General features: G+C 46.5%; 1 protein-coding gene across 2 annotated transcripts; it reads left to right on the top strand.

The window, feature by feature from the left end:
* Nucleotides 1-273: 273 nt before the first annotated feature.
* LOC308159867 (peroxisome proliferator-activated receptor gamma-like) lies at nt 274-18,799 on the top strand. 2 transcript variants are annotated; one of them, XM_080533689.1, is made up of 8 exons: nt 274-405; nt 927-994; nt 3,605-3,811; nt 3,972-4,171; nt 7,149-7,287; nt 15,343-15,536; nt 16,018-16,411; nt 17,489-18,799. In XM_080533689.1, exons 3-8 carry the CDS (start codon nt 3,607-3,609, stop codon nt 17,773-17,775), a joined length of 1,419 nt encoding a protein of 472 aa, XP_080389815.1. In that variant the 5' UTR covers nt 274-405; nt 927-994; nt 3,605-3,606; the 3' UTR covers nt 17,776-18,799. The 2 variants fall into 2 exon arrangements, with proteins under 2 accessions (XP_080389815.1, XP_080389814.1); XM_080533688.1 differs by having other exon boundaries at nt 16,018-16,516.
* Nucleotides 18,800-18,925: the final 126 nt, after the last annotated feature.

Here is an 18,925-nt window from a genome sequence, read left to right as displayed (position 1 = left end):
TTAGGGTTTCCTCTTTCTATAGAATTATGACTTCATAGTCACCATAACAGATAAACCTGTTGGAATTGCTTTTATTACCAAAGTTATGTTCAAGATTTATACTCTTCAAATGGAATAGGAAATTACTTGGTACTCATAACGTTTTCATAACTCTGTTTGTGGCCTGGGTTATCAAACAGAATGTTTATGATGTCCTCTTCTGACTCCAAAGTCCAATCCGTGAACAGAGAGATAGGGGGAGCGAGAAATGCGGGGGCCAATTGCGGGAAGTAAATTCAACCTGAAATCGTTCAGACGCAGGCTACGTGACCACAGGGTCCCTGTTCAGTCCCATCATTCCGGATGAAGAACAAAATATGTTTGAAAATGAAGTTTGATTTCATAAGCGATTGGTGAAAAAAGGAGGTATGTGGTTAGAGTATCAGGGTCTATGAAGGCCAGCCTGTCCTGATCTCGGGAAAGTGAATAATAGTATTAGTTATTTATTTATTTTTGAACGTGTGGGATGATGTGAGATAATTAGATCATTCCCTATTTAACTTGCTTGCTCATAGGCAGGAACATACGTTATTTGATTGGAGGACTATTAACCTGTCTTTGCAAAGATTATTCCTAAATTGTTAAATCAATAAGTCAAGAAAAGTCAGAAACATTGAATAGATCATCAATGCCAGGTTTAGTTATTTGATTGTGTGTTGTTTATTTTCCCACTGTGCAAAATACAAATTCAAACCGTAACCATTTAATCTGTGCGATGTATGTAATGTTGTATGTAGCCTAATGTTTTCCTCTGAAGTTGTCAATATGATCGAATCCAGACATGAATGTGCAGACATGAATGTCCAGACAATCCATGAATCATTATTAGATGGTTCATCCCTGTTTTCCACCTATTATTGTGTAACCATTGTGTTCATTTCACTCAGGTAACAACACTGTTTCCAGGGAATGTGCAGGTCTGGAAAGTCTACATTCCTGTCAGGCTTCTGTTAAGGTATGTGCAGAGATCAACACACAGAGCACAGGTTCCAACGTGTGCAATACCATGTTAAGCCTGACGGGGGAGGTTGTGGAGCTGTATTGTGTATTCCAAATCGGCTTCTAGCTTCTACCCTACCCCCTAACTGTCATTTTTAAAATAATAGGAATGACCTCTCTCTGCAAATACATCTCAGTATACGTCTCTGTGTTCTATAAGGACCAAAGTTACGTTCAAAAGATACAAAGTTATGTTCTTTTATCTCAAATAATCTGTTATATAATCTTATATCAACTGAGGATTTAGAAGGTCTTGTTGATTTATGGGGGGGCTCGGAACTCCTAGAAAGGGGTCATCGTAGTTAATTTTCATTCTCTTATCTCTTATCTTCCTTGAAACAACATGTCATTCTCACAATCATTTCACTAGAATAGCAGGTTTCAAGTTTCAAGTTTAGTGTTATGTCACATTACACATGTGTCAGAGAGTAAAATGCTTAGGCTTCGGTTCCTGACATTGCAGCACAAGACAATAAGGCAATAGCCATAATTCAAGATAATACAAATAAATTATTAAATAAAATTGACAATAGTACAGGACAAAAGTGACAAATAGGACAATTAGCAGTACAATTAGTAATAAAATAGGCAGTAATGGACCCAGCCAGAATGCTCTCGGTTGTGCCTCTGTAGAGGGCCCACAGGGTCTTCATCCCCATGTCAAAGTTCTTCAGCCGCCTGAGATGAAAGAGGCGCTGCTGTGCCTTTTTCACCACCTGTTTGGTATGCACGTCCCAGGTGAGGTCATCAGAGATGTGGAGGCCGAGGAACTTAAGACTGCTGACCCTCTCTACGGCTGACACATTGATGGTGATGGGGTCCTGTTCCCGACCTTTCCTCCTGAAGTCCACCACCAGCTCCTTGGTCTTGTCAGTGTTGAGAGAGAGGTTGTTCGCCTGGCTGTGCTGACCTGTAGGCCGTCTCATCGCCGTCTCATTCGGTGATCAGGCACACTGTTGTGTCCTCAGCGAATTGAATCACTGAGTTGGAGCTGTGTGTGGCCATGCAGTCGTGGGTGTACAGGGAGTAGAGGAGGGGACTCAGGACACAGCCTTGGCTCCTGTGTTGAGGGTTAGAGGGGTGGAAGTCTTTGAGCCCATTCTCACCACCTGGCATCGGTCCGACAGGAAGTCCAGGATCCAATTGCAGTTAAGGCCTAGGTCTCGGAGCTTGGTGTCAAGCCTGGAAGGGACAATGGTGTTAAATGCTGAACTGTAGTCTACGAACAGCATCCTCACATAGGAGTTCCTCTTGTCCAGGTGGGTGAGGGCGGAGTGGAGAGCAGTGGCAATGGCTTCGTCGATGGATCTGTTTTTACCAATGGGCACATTGGTGGGGATCCGGTTCGGGAGGTAGTATGTTGCAGATCAGTTCCTTGACATGCTTCTCAAAGCATTTGCTCACGGTGGGAGTGAGAGCAACAGGGTGCCAGTCATTTAAGCATGATACTGTAGTACACTTTTGGCTCACATACAGGCACAGAAACCATATATCCTGTATACAGTAGAATGTATAAGCTGTATGGTTGCCTCTTACTATATTATTTCTAATTCTGATTTATGGCCCTTTGTTCTCAAGAAGCCAAATGGTCAAGACAAAATGGAACCTGAAGGGACTGTATTCAAAATGGATCCTAACTGGGGAACAGCCTCTCTTTCACACCTTGATCACCAACTACAGTAATTGTGATAGGCCCTTGTTTGAAACTGTATTTATATATTGTGGCTGATATAGACCAGCCAGGGGCTGGTCTCTCGCTCTCTTCTCTCTGATCACCACAGCTTCTTGACCACCAGCTCTCATATTTTGTAACCTGTATACTTTGTTTAAATAAATCGTCTTAAAAGCTCAGAAGTATATTCTTGAATTATTATCCAACAAGTAACTTAAAAAAGACTACAATACCTTGTTCTTTTTCGGCACAGGGACAATGATGGATGATTTGAAGCAGGAGAGAACTATACCTGTGGTATAAACCTATATAGGTGATGGCCAAATCATGTCACCTTGCCCAAAATCTAGTGCCTTAAAAAAGACAGTAATTTATCGTGCCATCAATCTTTGGAATTGCCCTCTCTATATACATCATTCCAGGAGCAAGTCCTCAATCAAATACCATTTAAGAATGCACTACTTAAGCGGCTGATCATGGATAGCATCATGTTCTTGTTCCCTGGTTATGGCCCAGAGAATATTTCATGAGACTAATCCTGAGACTAATTCGTCTTTACCCAACCTGTACCAATTGAGTGAGCAGAGTCCGAAATGAATATACTTGTGGATGTCGTTTGAGAAATGTTTAATGAATGTTTGAGAACATTTCAATGACCACTACTTTCTTTCTTAATGTAACACAATTAGAGGTATTTTGCTTTTATTACATCTAATGTACGGGTAAACGGCATCAGCTTTTTTTCATCAGTTCTTAGCGTGTGTGTCTTTATTTGTGTCTTGTGCATTACTTTATCTGCAAACATTTTAATGACATCAATTGTCTATAGGGGCCAGATCAGGTTGAACCTTTATTGGGCTACTGTTTTTTAATGCTGTTTTTTTGTTTTCTTAGAAATGATGGACAATCAGATGTCTGCTTGGTCTATGAGCGCGTGGCAGTTGGACCTGGCAGAAATGGACAACAGGACGAACGCTTTTGACATGGAGTACCCTTACCTGCCTTGTCTGGAGTATGGCCACAGCAGTCCACACCATATTCAGCACACCAGAACACATTCACACACCTCTCCATACTATCACTCATACGACCAGTACCACAGTAAGTCCACTGTGTAGCGCTACCACCGTGTTTAAAACAAAATCATTTCTTCCATATTAGTCTATGAAAGGGGATGTTTCTACCCAACAGTAATTTTTGAGTAGAAGTCTGCTCTTGTTTGCGATACTTATACTTATACTATCTCTGCATCTTTCTCCAGGTATAGGTTCAGTGAAAGAGGAGCCCACGTCGCCGCCTCTCTATCCTACCATTAGATTGGGTCTGTCGAAACCCCCTAGTCACTCCAAGCTCCCCGTCCACACAGACACCTGTAGCAGCCTGGTGGACATCGACTGCAGAGTGTGTGGAGACAAGGCCTCTGGCTTCCACTACGGGGTGCATGCCTGTGAGGGCTGCAAGGTAGGAATCAGAATCAAGAATCAAGAATCAAGAATCAAGAATCAAGTATCAAGTTTATTGTTACATCCTATATATAAGAGAGTAAGATCATGTTCTCACATGAAAATCATGAGAATCATGACCAGGAGCAAGTGGATGAGATTGCAACATCGTTGCATAAATTATTTCTCTGATTTGTGTTCTCACAGCCCTTTATGTAAACGAAGTAACAAGCAATCAAAGCACGCAATCGAAGCAACAGACGTGGTAGTTGATTGGATCAGAAAAATTGAAAATTGAAAATTGCCCGTTCGTCCCGCTCTTATCCAGATCAACACGCATGCGCTGTTGTTTTCCTATGGACAGTCTCGAGCAGCGTTCTCACCAAAAGCAAAGCGAAGCAAAGTTATGGATGCGTCGTTACTCGTTTCTAACCGGAGCGAAACCACCCTTTTCAAGCGGAGCATCCGTCGGTTGTTTGCTCCGGGAGCGACTTCGAATGCGTGTTCTCACCACTCCAAACGACGCAGAGCAAAGCGAATTTTATCCTAAACTCTGATTCCAAGTGAAGCAAATGTTCTAGTGAGAACACACCCAAAGAGGCTTCAGTTCTTCGACATTGCACCAACAAGAGAAAGAAAATTACAAATAAGACAAGAGACAATTGAGCAATATAATAATAGAAATAATAGAAATAATAGAAGTAACAGGTAGGGCTGACAGATCCCTGCCCACGTACTGTATGTCTCTATCACAAGGACAGCTGTGGCTCTGGAGGTAGAGCCGGCGTCTAATGGTCAGTGGTTCGGCGGTTCGATCGACTGGCCACATGTCGAGGTGTCAAGGTGTCGAGGTGACACTGAACCCCCAATTGCTCCCAAGACGCTGGCGCCTTGCATGGTAGCTTGCCGCCATTGGTGTGTGAATGTGTGTGTGAATGGATGAATGAGAGGCCATTGTAAAGCTTTGGAATAAGGCGCTATATAAGGGCAGTCCATTAACTATCACTTGTCAACATCCAAAGTAATTCAGTGTGACCAGTACAAACGCCTTGTCATGTACTGTCTCTGCTTAGAAAACACATTGACCCACTGCTAGATGTTTTTCAATTCGCCTATAAACAGAACCGTAGCATGGAGGATGCTATTCTCTATATCACACATTCTGTATCCAAGCACCTCGAGAACAAAAAGGCCTATGCCCGAATTATGTTTGTTGACTTTAGTTCCGCCTTTAATACGGTACAACCCCACGTGCTCTTAGGAAAGCTCAAAGACATGGGTGTCAATAGTACTTTAATCAAATGGATCCATTCCTTCATGTTAGAAAGAGAACAGCAAGTGAAAGTCAATGGAACACTGTCAGTGACTAAACACTGCAGTACAGGTGTCCCCCAAGGTTGCGTTCTGTCCCCATATCTTTTCTCAGTATACACCAACGACTGTAAAAGTAACCACCCAAGCAACCATATTATAAAATATGCTGACGACACTGCAATTCTAAGTCTCCTTGATAAAGATACAGACCCCTCGGTGCTCCATGATGAGATTAACATATTCACTAAATGGTGCGACAGCAACCATCTCATCTTAAACCTCACCAAAACTCAGGAGGTTGTGTTAGACCCAAGGCAGGTAACTGACCATGAGCCTGTGGTCGTTAAAGACCAAACAATCATCCAGGTGCCCTCTTATAAGTACTTAGGTATTCAATTAGACAACCATCTCTGCTGGAATACACACTTAGACAGCTTATGTAACAAACTACAGCAGAGGCTTTATCACCTGAGGCGACTCAGACTTTATGGGGTGAGAAAGCAGATCATGAGAATTTTCTATCAGTCCATTGTTGACAGTGTAATCAGATATGGAATAATTGTGTGGTTTGGCAACTTAACTGTACAACAAAAAAACAGACTAGTCAGCATTCACAAAACAGCTATGAAAATTGTAGGTGAAAGAGACTATGTGATCCTAAATAAACTATATGAAAAAGCTGTCCTGGACAAGGCTAACAAGATAATCGCAGACCCCCAACATCCGCTCTCCACAGAATACGAAGTTCTCCCCCTAGGTAGAAGGCTTCGCATGCCAAGATGTAATTATAAGCTCTTAAAACTATCTTTTGTCCCATTCTCCATTAAACTAATCAATTCGCTCAAGCAGAAACGATGATTAGGACATGATCACCAGCACCTGCACTTTATCTTAGACACCACTTGTAGGGCCATGTGCAATATTCGAAAACACCACTTGAAGGGTTATGTGCAATATATATTTATACCAAATGATGCCATGTCCAGGTGGAGACTGCTGCCAATGTCACTCAATGTTTGTTGCTGTCCTGTTGTTTACTTTGTCTACTGTATGTTGTATGTATTCGTCTCTGTTGCACTTGAAGCATGAAAGTACCATGCCCAAGACAAATTTCCCCTCGGGGACAATAAAGTATAATCAATCAATCAATCAATCAATGTATCTTAGAGAATAGTTGTAACCAGGAAATTCTTTTTAGTTGACTATGCCTTGGGCAGACTAACCTCGGGATTAATGTCAAGCTCAGAGAATGATGACACTTTACTCACAGTTTCACCTTAATGAAGCAAATGTGAGACATTCGGTGTGATTTCTGTGATTAATTTGTTAATTAAGAGTATAGTGTCATAGTCGCTTCACAGTCGCAGATTATGTGTCCACCGTTGACATTGTAACACATTCCGTTGATTTACATTCCCTTTTACTGTGAAGTTAAATCATCTATATGATATGAAATCAGGGGAGACTAGTGGAGGTACAAATCGGAGGACGGGTTCAGTGTAATGCACAGGCTATAAGCCTGTCCTTCGATTTCTACCTCCACCAGCCTCCCCCGGATGAAACAAGTATCAAACTGTATGTGTGTAATGGATGAATCTAAAATGTGCATTTATTGATGAATTAATTATTAATGAACATGTATTTACCATGAATCTACAACGTGTCCTCTGCTTTCCTTACAGGGTTTTTTCCGTCGAACTTTACGGTTAAAACTGGTGTATGACCAATGTGACCTGCACTGTCGGATTCACAAAAAGAGTAGAAATAAATGCCAATACTGCCGCTTTCAGAAGTGTCTTCTTTTGGGGATGTCACATGACGGTAAGCCATAGCATTTGTGACAGGGTCTGGTGAAAAAGTCCTCAAGTAGGGCAAGGTTGAAAATAGCTGAAGAAGATATGCTTATTTGAATGTTGGTACACCTCAAACTGAGAATGGGAGAAACTCGTTCTGAATTGAAACAAAAGCAAAACAGCTAAGAAGGCACATAGCTATGAACATCTAACAACATTTTTAGCACATCACAACATGCTGATAAAACGTCAACATGCTAAAAACACATAACTACACATAATTCGATGATCACACAGTCCTTGCTTTTGAACACGTCCTAAAAAAATATACGCCATGCCCTTGTAATATAAAGTAGAAACAGAGCAGCACAAAGAAAGCATTTAAATCCATTCCTTATGGAAAATGTATGTTAGTGGCCTGCAGTGAGTGCACACTGTGATTCTGGTATTTCAGTGACAGCTTGCTGCTGCTGGTTTGTAGGTTAGTTTGTCCTAAAGTGATCTTTGTACTTTACAAATCACCTGTGATGAGGCAACTGCTGACACAGAAGGCTCATCGTTATCGTCTCATTAGTTGACATTGCTCTGTTACACAAGATGTACATTGTGTCTCAGCTCACCTGAGCTCATGTATTCATGTGGATTTAAGCTACTTTAGATTAGTAGTTTTATCAATGATTGATACCTTGTCAGATTGTCTGGACTGGTTCCAATTTGAGGCCATGAAAGCTACTGTGTTATAATTGCTCACTGGTGACGAGCCCTTTTGTAACTGTTAGTGAGGTTATGGGAAAGGACTGTATAAGGTGAATAGTTCAATGAGAGTATGCTCCATTCGCCCCCGGGGCGTCGATCAGGACACACATGACAGGAGATTGACTTTGTGTTCAGGTTTCTTTAGTGGGTTCAGGCAGGGTACAGTTCAGGCATGGGTAGGATGATTGCAAACACTACAATGGGTGTATGTGTGGTTATTGACACTGTAATGCTGCACGATGCTAAATGATTGGAGTTGTAACATGAGAAACTTGATGGAAGCTTGCAACTTATTCTCCGTTCTGAATGAATGCGGCTCAGAATGCACTGCGCACTTAAGGTGGCAGGTGATATTATGCACAGCTTAGCTCTTAAGGTGGAAATGATAACCAAATATAATAATCATGAACTTAGAATATTGGAACCTTTCTAACAGCCGTTCGGAGTACATTCGCTCCCAAGAAAGGTGACAAAGTCTCTAGTGTCTTACGAGGGGGTGGCGGTGACGACAGTGCTGTGGTCTTCCTCACTGGTCGGGACCGATGGCAGGGCGATCAGCCTGGCCACTGGTCTGGTGTATTCACGATCTCCGATCTTCACGACTGCAGAGCGGACGTGGCCATCAGCGCTGGGGTGAACCTTGGTGACATGGCCTATGGGCCACAGGGCTCGTGGAAGCTGGGGGTCTACCGGCATCACGACCGCTCCCTCGGGGAGGTCGTCTCTTGTCGAGTGCCACTTTTGGCGAGTCTGCAGGCTAGGCAAATAGTTCCGCAGGAAACTAGACCAGAAGCGGTCTGCCAGAACTTGGGAACAGAAGGTCTGGCCTTCCAGCGTCGGCATTCCGTGCAGGTGTGCTGGTAACGACGTATCGCTTCACGGCCCCGCAGGATCCAGTATGAGCGTCGTATCTCCGCAAACACCCTCTTGGGCCCAGGATGGTGCAGACGACTGTCGAAGTCTTGAATGAGGAGTCTGGTAGAGGCGTGGCTAGGATCCAACACGATAGGATGCACAGCTGACGGCTCGAGGTCTTCAGCATGACGGAGTCTGCCGCCAACACGAATGAGCTCCTCCTCTTCATCCATCTCTGGTGACAAGGTGAGCAATCTGCTGTTGGATGCGACAGATTTTCCTGCTTTCAGGAGCCGCAGTTCATCTGGGAAGCTCTCCCGCTGGGATCGTTTGAGTATGAGGATCTCTGCCTTTCGGTAATCTTCAGCAGTACAGAGGCTGTTCTGATCTGCCGCCCCGTGCAGCTCCTGCGCTGTAGCTTCTAGCAGCTCCTTCCATGTGTCATACTGCTTCATGTCTGCGTCGGCTGCGCTGACTGTGGTTGAAGTGACGCCACAGAAGATAGAAGACTTTCGCAGCTCGGAGGCGTCTCCATCGTGTTCGACACTGGGCTTGACAGGCCACTCTTCTGGGGGTTGGAGGAGGAACGGAGGCCCTTGGCTCCACCTGTTGGGCTTCACAAGGTCTTGCAGGCTCTTACCCCTTGTGATGTCATCCGCTGGGTTCCTCGCTGAGTCTACGTAGTGCCAGGCGGAGGGGCTGGAGAGTTCTTGTATTTCCGCCACTCTGGTGCCGACGAAGATCTTGTATCGGCAGGATTCTGACTGCAGCCACGTTAGCACCGTTGTGGAGTCTGTCCACATGATGGTCTGGTCGATCTTCAGCGTGAGCTCATTCTCTATGAGCTTAGCCAGCTGGGACTTCCTGTGACAGCACCACACAGCTCTAGTCTTGGCATGGAGAGGAGTCGCTTGGGGGCAACTCTGGAGCGGGCCAGGAGGGAGGACAGATGGACTTGGCCTTGACTGTCGACCGTTCTCAGGTACGCCACCGAGCCGTAAGCTTGCTCGGAAGCATCGGTGAACACGTGGACTTCGTGGGTGACACTTGACTCGTCTACTCCAGCTGGTACATATGCTCGTGGCAAGGTGACTTGGGGCAGGAACTGTAGCTCTTTCTCCCAGTCGTTCCAGGCTTGTAGGAGGTCTTGAGGCAGGAGAGGATCATCCCAGTCTCTGTGTTTCTCCCAAAGGTGTCTGACGAGCATCTTGGCCCGAGTGGTGTAGGGTAATATGAACCCCAGGGGGTCATACTGGCTGGCTAAAACCCTGTAGATGTTCCGCATCGTGGGAACGCCGTACTCTATGGGTCGGTGCTTGTAACCTATGGTGTCAGTTTGACAGCGCCAGCTGAGTCCTAGGGTGGATTCAGGGGAATCCACTCTGTCTTCGGCGAGCCAGAGTTCGAAGCTGTCGGACCTGGCTTCCTTGGGAAGGTGTTCAACGACGCTTGGCACGTTGCTGGCCCACTGGCGTAGGTCGAACCCGCCAGATGCTAGGAGCTCCCTGAGTCCGTCTACCAGCCGTCTGGCATCCTCAGGCGTAGGCAGGCTCTGTAGTAGGTTGTCTACATAAAAACACCTTTTGATGGAGAACCTCACGTCGACTTCTGGCTGGCTATGTTCGGCTACATGGCGTTGCAGGGCGAACGTGGCGCAGCAGGGGCTGCAGGTGGTGCCGAACGGTAGAACCTGCCACTCGAACACCGCTGGAGGCTCATCTCTGGTCAAGTCGCACCAAACGAACCGTAGGAGGGGACGGTCTTCCGGGAGTAGACGGACTTGATGGAACATCCCCTTGATGTCGGCGCTAAGGGCAACGGTGTGTTCCCGAAAGCGCAGTAGCACTCCCAGGAGCGGTGCTCCGAGGATGGGTCCCGGCAGGAGTGAGTCGTTCAGGCTCTGGCCTCTGTACGGGTAGGAGCAATTGAAGACGATTCTGTTCTTGCCGTTATGGCTCACCATGTGGTGCGGAATGTACCACTCGTCTCCTGCGTGGTTGACTTCTTCAGGGCTCAGCTTGGTGACGGAGCCTACCTCCACCAACTTCTGGATCTCTGTGCTGTAGGCTTTGGCGCGCTCTGGATCTTTAGCCAGTCGTCGTTCTGTGCTCCGCAGACTCGGCAGGACGGCTTCTTTGGGGGCTCGGAGGAGAGGCATGCCTCCCTTGCGCAGAAGAGGCGTGGCATAGCGCATGACTCCTGCAACCTCTACGCGGGTGGTCTTCTCTTCTAGCAGGGCTACTGCTGCATGGTCTTGCTTCGACCTGGTTACGACCTTCTCACTCCTGTATGGAAGAGTGTCTAGCTGCCAGAGTCTTCTAACATGCTTGAACAGTTCTGAATCTTGTGTCGGAACTGATGTCAACAGACACTGCTGTGGACGTAAAGGCTGCTGGATGAACCGTGCTGTGCCCTGAAGGGTCCAACCCAGTCTGGTACAGACAGCGGCGGGCCCACCTCGAGGACCCAGTCTGACTGGTTCGATGGCGGTGATCAGGTCTGGGTGGTCGGAGCCAATAAGCACCAGTGGTCTAACACTCTGAAAGGGCTTGATTGGCAGGCCAGCCAGGTGGGGGTACCTCTTCTGGAGTCGGTCCATCAGGTAGGACTGGTCACCCAGACCCAGGCGAGCGGAAGTGAAGGCCCGGGATACTAGGAAGCTGGTCTTTGGATCAGAGGCAGGAGAGATGTGGAAGGCTACTGTAGAGCCGCGGAGAGTCTGGACGTCCGGTCTGATGGTCCGCAAGGTCAGGTCCTCACGTGTGCCTTGTAGGCCGAGCTCTCTGGCAGCCGCTGACAGGAGCATAGTCCTTTCGGACCCGTCGTCCAGGATGGCATAGGTGGTTATAGTGCGATTGCCATGATGGAGGAGCACTTTGACGACCTTCAGTAGAACTCTGTTGCCCTCTGGTGGTCGACCGACGTACAGGGTCTCAGTGACAGAGCTCACCTGGCCACTCTCCTCCTTCGCCGATGGTCTCGGTGATCGCTCGTTGACTTCATGTAGGACGCGGAGATGTTTCCCTTGGCACAGGCTGCAGGGCTTCTTGAGGTCACATTGGGCTGCTTGGTGAGGCCTTGCACAGCGCCAGCACCTCTTGTTGGCCTTTATCCAGTCTGTGAGCTTTTCTTTGGTCAGCTTTGTGACTTCTTCACACTGGCTGAGGAAGTGTTCCTCATTTTCACAAAAAGGACAGTAGGGCTTGATTCTCCCCTTCTTCCCCTTGGAGTCTCCCGTGGACTCAGGGCCCTTTGATCCGTGGAGGACAGTAGTGGGCCGCTGTCCATGGCGACCCTCTGACCTGGATGCGTGCTGCTCTTTCACCACTTTGGATGATATCTGTCCGTCGAAGTCCTGGCACCACGATTCATACTGGAGCCACTGTGCCAGATCGAGCAGGGTGGGAACAGTTCTTGGCTCCCGGAAAGTGCATCGGCGGAAGTCCGCCCGTTGCTCTGGGGGTAGTTTGCATAGCAGTCTTGCCACATGAGACCCACAGCGGAGTTCCACATCCCCGTCAGTGCCCAATGTCTTTAGAAGGCCGACCAGCGACTGGACATGGAGGGCAAACCGCTCAAAGGCAGCGGTGTCCCCCCGGTGAACATCAGGTGAGTCCAGGACACTGGCTATTTTCTTGAGAGCTATTTGGTGGGGCTGGCCAAATTTCTCATTGAGGGCTGACATGGTGTCCGTGTAGGGCGTGGGGGAGTTGAGGAATGAATCTGCTAGCAACTTTGCCTCCTCGAACTTCAGATGGTCTACGAGGATCTGGTACTTGAACAGTTCAGTCCCATCTATGGGCAGGAGATTTCCCAGAGCTATCTTTAAACGTGCAAACTCACAGGGGTCACGGCTGCTGAAGTTGGGTATGGTTGGGCGTGGGCCCCTGTAGATCCTTTCAGCTGTGGCTGCTGGGTCGTAGCGCGGTAGAACAGGGGTCTGATGGCCCTGTCTCTGCATCTATGAGGCTGGTTGTGTAGAGACTGGAGGGTGTTGAGGTACATACGCAGCGACGTAGGGTGTAGCTCGGATGGGTGTAGTCTGGTACGCAGGCTGGTACTGGTACGGGAGCTGCGGCGGCGTCGACGTAGCAGCGTGGTACGTAGACCTCGGGGGTGGAGGCTGTACTGGAGGCTGGAATGGTTGTGGAGGCTGCTGAGGTGGATAGACCGCTGTGTAAGCCTGATAGAGCTCTCTGCTTAGCTGCTGGGGTTGTAGGTGTACCGGTTGACTGCCAGTCTTCACTGGTGCCGCTTGCCGGCGGCTAGCTGACATGGCTTGGCTCTTCATTAGCTGTAGCTCCACAATCATCGCGTCCAACCGGTCTATCGTCGGTTGAGATGACGGCTCTTCATAGTCTGCTGTATCTGGCCAAGGCGGCGGGGGTTCGGGCCAGTCTTCTTCATCCTCAATGTAGACAGGATGGGTGTGAGAGTGGCTGACGGAGTGTGGCGTAGCTTGCTGAAGGCGGGTTACTGCGTGGCGGTTTCTCTCTGTATTTCCCTGAGTTCGTCTCTCAGGGTGTGTTCGTGGGGTACATGACGGAGTGAAGGTTGTTCTCGAATCTCCTCCCTGGGCTCTCTCTCTGGATACTGTAGGTGGGCTAGCTGGGGTTCCGGACTGTACTTCAGACGCTCTGGATGGTACAGGTCCGCCTTCTGGAGGACAGCATTCCGCCTGTAGTGATCAGTGTAGGGAGAGGGGGTGGAGTAGAGGGGGGTCATCCTGGCCGCTCCCTCCTCGGGAGATGTCCACTCTTCATCGTACCCATGCCTGTCTCGTTGCCTGTTCTGGTCATAGTTGACATGGTAGTCGTCCAAACGGGCTGGTCGGCGTGTCTGACGCTTAGGACGTGTTACGCAGTCTTCAAACTCCATGTTGTCCAGGGGTAAATAGAGCAATCCGGCTCGAAGGACCACAATGTTAGTGAGGTTATGGGAAAGGACTGTATAAGGTGAATAGTTCAATGAGAGTATGCTCCATTCGCCCCCGGGTCGTCGATCAGGACACACATGACAGGAGATTGACTTTGTGTTCAGGTTTCTTTAGTGGGTTCAGGCAGGGTACAGTTCAGGCATGGGTAGGATGATTGCAAACACTACAATGGGTGTATGTGTGGTTATTGACACTGTAATGCTGCACAACGATGCTAAATGATTGGAGTTGTAACATGAGAAACTTGATGGAAGCTTGCAACTTATTCTCCGTTCTGAATGAATGCGGCTCAGAATGCACTGCGCACTTAAGGTGGCAGGTGATATTACGCACAGCTTAGCTCTTAAGGTGGAAATGATAACAAATATAATGAATGAATGAATGAATGAATGGTCTTTATTGTCATTGATATAGTACAGGTAGCCCCGCGGTGGTGTAGCGGTCTAAGCACTGGCCACTAGTGCAAGCTGCCCACCGGGGACTGGGATCGTATCCCAGCTCGCCAGATCCGGATATGGCTGGGGCACACACGGGGAGCGGCATATTGGGCGGCCGCTCCCGAGGGCGGTATAGGAGTATTTCCGGACAAGGATCCGTCGCGCAACAGGTGCTGGGCTCGAGGAGCCAGTCAGCTAGTGTGCCTGGCGGCCTCTTCTGGGACTGCCGGCCACGGGGTCGTGCGGCGGATCCTTCGCAATAGGCAGGGGATAATTGGATGCTAGGTTGGGTTCAATTGGCTACCAAATTGGGTGAAAAAAAGGGGATAAAATCTGGGTGGGGGGGGGGGGGGGGGGAAAGAAAAAAAATGATATAGTACAGGTACCATACAACGAAATTTGGGAGGGGGGGCTCCCCTGGTGCTAGGAAAAAAACTAAAAACAAGAAGGGAAAAGAGCTGGTTTACATAAATAAAGGCTATGTACACTATCCACTATACTATACTATACAAATAAAACACTGTGCTGTACTCTATGCTATGCTATACCTATTCTAACATTTCTGAACCTTATGTACCCGAGGGTTGTCATATTGCACATAGTGTTATTGCACATTCATTTAAAGTGTCGCAGTTTGCAGGTTTGAAATGTTCACAGTTGTGTTTCAGTATTGCACTTGATTACAATCTAGTAGCTGCCATCAAATTGTCATAATAATCATAATAATCATGAACTTAGAATATTGGAACCTTTCTAACAGTAACAGTATTACAATCACTCTGTGAGCTGCGTCCTCCACTCGCAAACATACACTGGGGGAATGATTGTGTTGTTGTCCTGTTTGACACAACACAACACAATTTTGAATTACGTTTGCATGAATTTTAAAATCCATGGCCATGCACTCATCCCTGCCCTAATTTTGTGTCGACGGTATTTACACAGCATTTACTCAGCAAGGTTGCCAGTCTGTTTCCTAGCCAACTCCTATATGATTAATCCAGTAATAGTATGCATAATGTGTCTATAATGCAGTAATTATGTGTATGAACTAATAATCTAGAATTGACTCTCTGTAAACCTGACTATTTCTCCCCAGCCATACGCTTCGGCCGGATGCCCCAGGGGGAGAGAGAGAAGCTGTTGGCTGAGTTTATGGAGGTGGACCCCAGGAACCCTGAGTCAGGCGCCCTGAGGGCTCTGTCTAGGCTGCTGGTCAGCTCCTACCACAAATACTTCCCTGTGACCAAGAGCAAAGCCAGGGCCATCCTCTCAGGGAAGACCAGTGGCACAGTAAGGACTCAAGCCTGACACACAGTAAGATAGGGCCACATCATATTGACTTTGATGACTATCATGCATTGAATCTGTGAGATGATTTATGCCATGCATGTGAATCTCAAGAGAACAGACCCAAATCGAAGACACATGGTCCTGGAACACCTGACATCTGTGTACAGAAACCGAGTAGCAATATTGGCGTCATGAGACTATTAGACAGTCATTTACATTCTAGAGAAGCAGACTGAATTTCTGTTTTCAAATCACATTCAGGAGAGTGATTTCTTATTTCCCTTATCATTCATATTTGACTTCAACACCTTGTAAACCCAGAAATATGATTATTAGTAGGCCAGTGAAAGTGCCAGTAAGCTAGAGTGAAGGTTCAATAGAATTCAGGAGTGAATGAATCCAAACTCCTTCATGTTAATGCTTCATTACATTATGCTGTAGCTCTCCATTCATGTCTTTAGTAATGTCTCCTTCCTTCCAGCCCTTCGTCATCCATGACATCAAGACCCTGACAGCGGGCCAGTACTTTGTCAACAGCAGGCAGCTTCCCAACCTGGATTCCCTGAGGCTGCTGCCTCACCTGGCCCCCCCTCCTCCCTCCTCCCAGGAGCCCGCGGGAGAGCTGGCGCTCTCCTTCTTCTGTAGGGTGCAGCAACGCACTGCCGAGGCCGTGTGTGAGGTCACAAAGTTTGCTAAAAGCATCCCGGGGTTCACGGAGCTGGACATGAACGATCAGGTGACCCTGCTGAAGTACGGGGTCATTGAGGTGATGATGGTCATGCTGGCGCCACTCATGAATAAAGACGGCATGCTGTTCGCCTACGGACAGATCTTCTTAACCCGGGAGTTCCTCAAGAGCCTGAGGAAGCCCTTCGGTGAGATGATGGAGCCCAAGTTTGAGTTTGCGGTGAAGTTTAATGTGCTGGAGCTGGACGAATGTGACATGGCGCTCTTCCTTGCGGTCATCATCCTCAGCGCAGGTCATTGTTTATTCATTTGAATTATATTTGTTTGAATATGTTTGTAGGACATTTCTGTTTTATTGGTATAATAATTTAGAAGATTTATAAGATAATTTATATGGATTCTAGATAGATAGAGATTGACAGAAAGGATGGTTGAGAGAGAGGAGGGATGACATGTAGGATTGGTCGATGGCCGGAATCAAACCAGGGACCCTGCAATTACGTGGCCAGCGCCTTAGTGAGATACGCGCCCCAGACGCCCCATATTTCTTATTGTTCTTTTTTGAGTCAGGCATTTACATTTTTACTGGATAGAGATAATGAAGAAAGACAGTAAAGTAAGGAGTAGAGGGTGTATGCCGACATGGGCATATGTGTGCACTGTAGGCCGTGGTGCTAGACCACTGGACCACCCCAGGCCACTCATTTTCATAGTTAAAGCAAAAAATTATGAATACATAATGAGATGGTCTACTGCGCATGTAAAAGCTAGATTTAAAATGGAGGGTTTTGCAATTACTCCGAGATTCTGCCCTGAATTTCCATCCGTTATAATATAATGTGTTGGTGAAAAACAGACAATGTCTTGAATAAGCAATTCATGCAATAGGCTAAAGTGTAAAAAGAAAAAAACAGGACCAGCTCCACGGGTGTAGGTTTGATTTTAAATGTGGGGGGGGACACCTTTGATCGGGGCAATTCTTTGAGCAATAAAAAAATATAGTTTCAACTGGCCTTGAATTTCAACATAGCTGGCCTAAATAATGAACAACATGTACACTGTTTATTCAACAGTGGTTAATCCATCCCCATACTGTCTTATTCCAGAATTGTTTGAATGAATAAGAACAACTACTATTCTATGGTATTTATTGACCAATTCCCTCAAAGAAAGTCATGTATTTACTCACTCCTTCTTCTCCTCTCTCTTCCCACATCCCCCCTCGTCCCCCTCTCCTCCCACTCCTCCTATCGTGGTTGTTTTAGACCGCCCTGGCCTGGTGAACGTCAAGCCCGTTGAGGAGCTCCAGCAGACGGTACTGCAGGCCCTGGAGCTGCAGCTGAAGACCTTCCACCCAGACTGCCCGCAGCTCTTCGCCAAGTTGCTGCAGAAGATGACGGACCTGCAGCCGCTGGTGGCGGAACACGTCCGCCTCATCCACCTGCTCAAGAAGACGGAGCTGGAGCAGTGTCTGCACCCGCTGCTGAAGGAGATCTTTAGTGACCTGTATTGCAATTCTCAGTTCGTAGAGCACGGCGCTAACGATGCTTAAGGTTGTGGGTTCGATTCCCGCCGGGACCGTATATACTGAACAATGTATTTGGCATAATATTACATATTATATTACCTCACCCGCGTGGTGTTGGACAAGACAGCAAGCTCACTGTGATTGATATATGCCTTTAAGTGTTTAAGTGTGTTTATTATTAACAATTCTTCAAGCCCTTTGGTCTTCATCAGTTTAAACCCATAGTGATCTGTCAGGCTTCAGGAAAGACCTCTCATGAACCGACCTGCACTTCAGAGAGAAGACAGACCCCAGACGATGTCTTCTCCTGGGGCTGGGTCTAGAACTATGTAGAACAAAGAAAGTGGAGGCTGGGGGAGGTAGAAATAGCAGGATGGGCTCATTGTAATGCATGGAATGGAATAAGGAATGGTATCAAAACACATAATTGATACCAATCCCTATTCCATTCCATGCATTACAATGAGCCCATCCTCCGATTTCTACCTCCACTAGCCTCCCCTGGTGGAACACCTCACTGCCACTGTAGTTACTACAGCTACCCCATTTTCTTCCTCTATGCTTTTTGACTGAAAAGGAAAAGGAAATAGGAAAGACTTTACTTAAGAGCAACTGCATCATACTAAAATAGTTTAAGTATTTGAAAGATATCAGATACGGTATATTCCTTTGAAAAACTCTGCTAGCACTCGGTTAATGGAATTGATTTGTTCTATGCATGCTCTTGTCTTTGAAGTAAATGTATCTAAATACAGTATGTGCCAATATGCATATAATGCTATATTCTTGCCCAACATGTATGATCTATATATAGTTGTTATATATATATATATATATATATATATATATATATATATATACAGTACAGGCCAAAAGTTTGGACACACCTTCTCATTCAATGCGTTACCTTTATTTTCATGACTATTTGGTACATTGTAGATTCTCACTGAAGGCATCAAAACTATGAATGAACACATAGGAATTATGCATTTAACAATAAAGTGTGAAATAACTCTAAATATGTCTTATATTTTAGATTCCTCAAAGTAGCCACCCTTTGCTTTTTTGTTGTTAATAAAATATATAATAATAATATTAAATATAATATGTGTTAATAATAATATGTTATTATATATATATAATATTATTATTATATATTTTATTAACAACAACA

Source organism: Nansenia antarctica (assembly GCF_963989245.1).
Source record: "Nansenia antarctica genome assembly, chromosome: 6".
Lineage (NCBI taxonomy): Eukaryota > Metazoa > Chordata > Actinopteri > Argentiniformes > Microstomatidae > Nansenia > Nansenia antarctica.
This window is presented reverse-complemented; position numbering and strand designations above follow the sequence as displayed.

Bases quoted from the DNA above. Each gene is read 5' to 3' on its own strand.
- LOC308159867 (XM_080533688.1), top strand. From the start codon at position 3,607: ATGATGGACAATCAGATGTCTGCTTGGTCTATGAGCGCGTGGCAGTTG. The intron at 3,812-3,971 runs GTAAGTCCACTG...ATCTTTCTCCAG, and splicing joins CTCATACGACCAGTACCACA to GTATAGGTTCAGTGAAAGAG. The intron at 16,517-17,488 runs GTCATTGTTTAT...TGGTTGTTTTAG, and splicing joins GGTCATCATCCTCAGCGCAG to ACCGCCCTGGCCTGGTGAAC.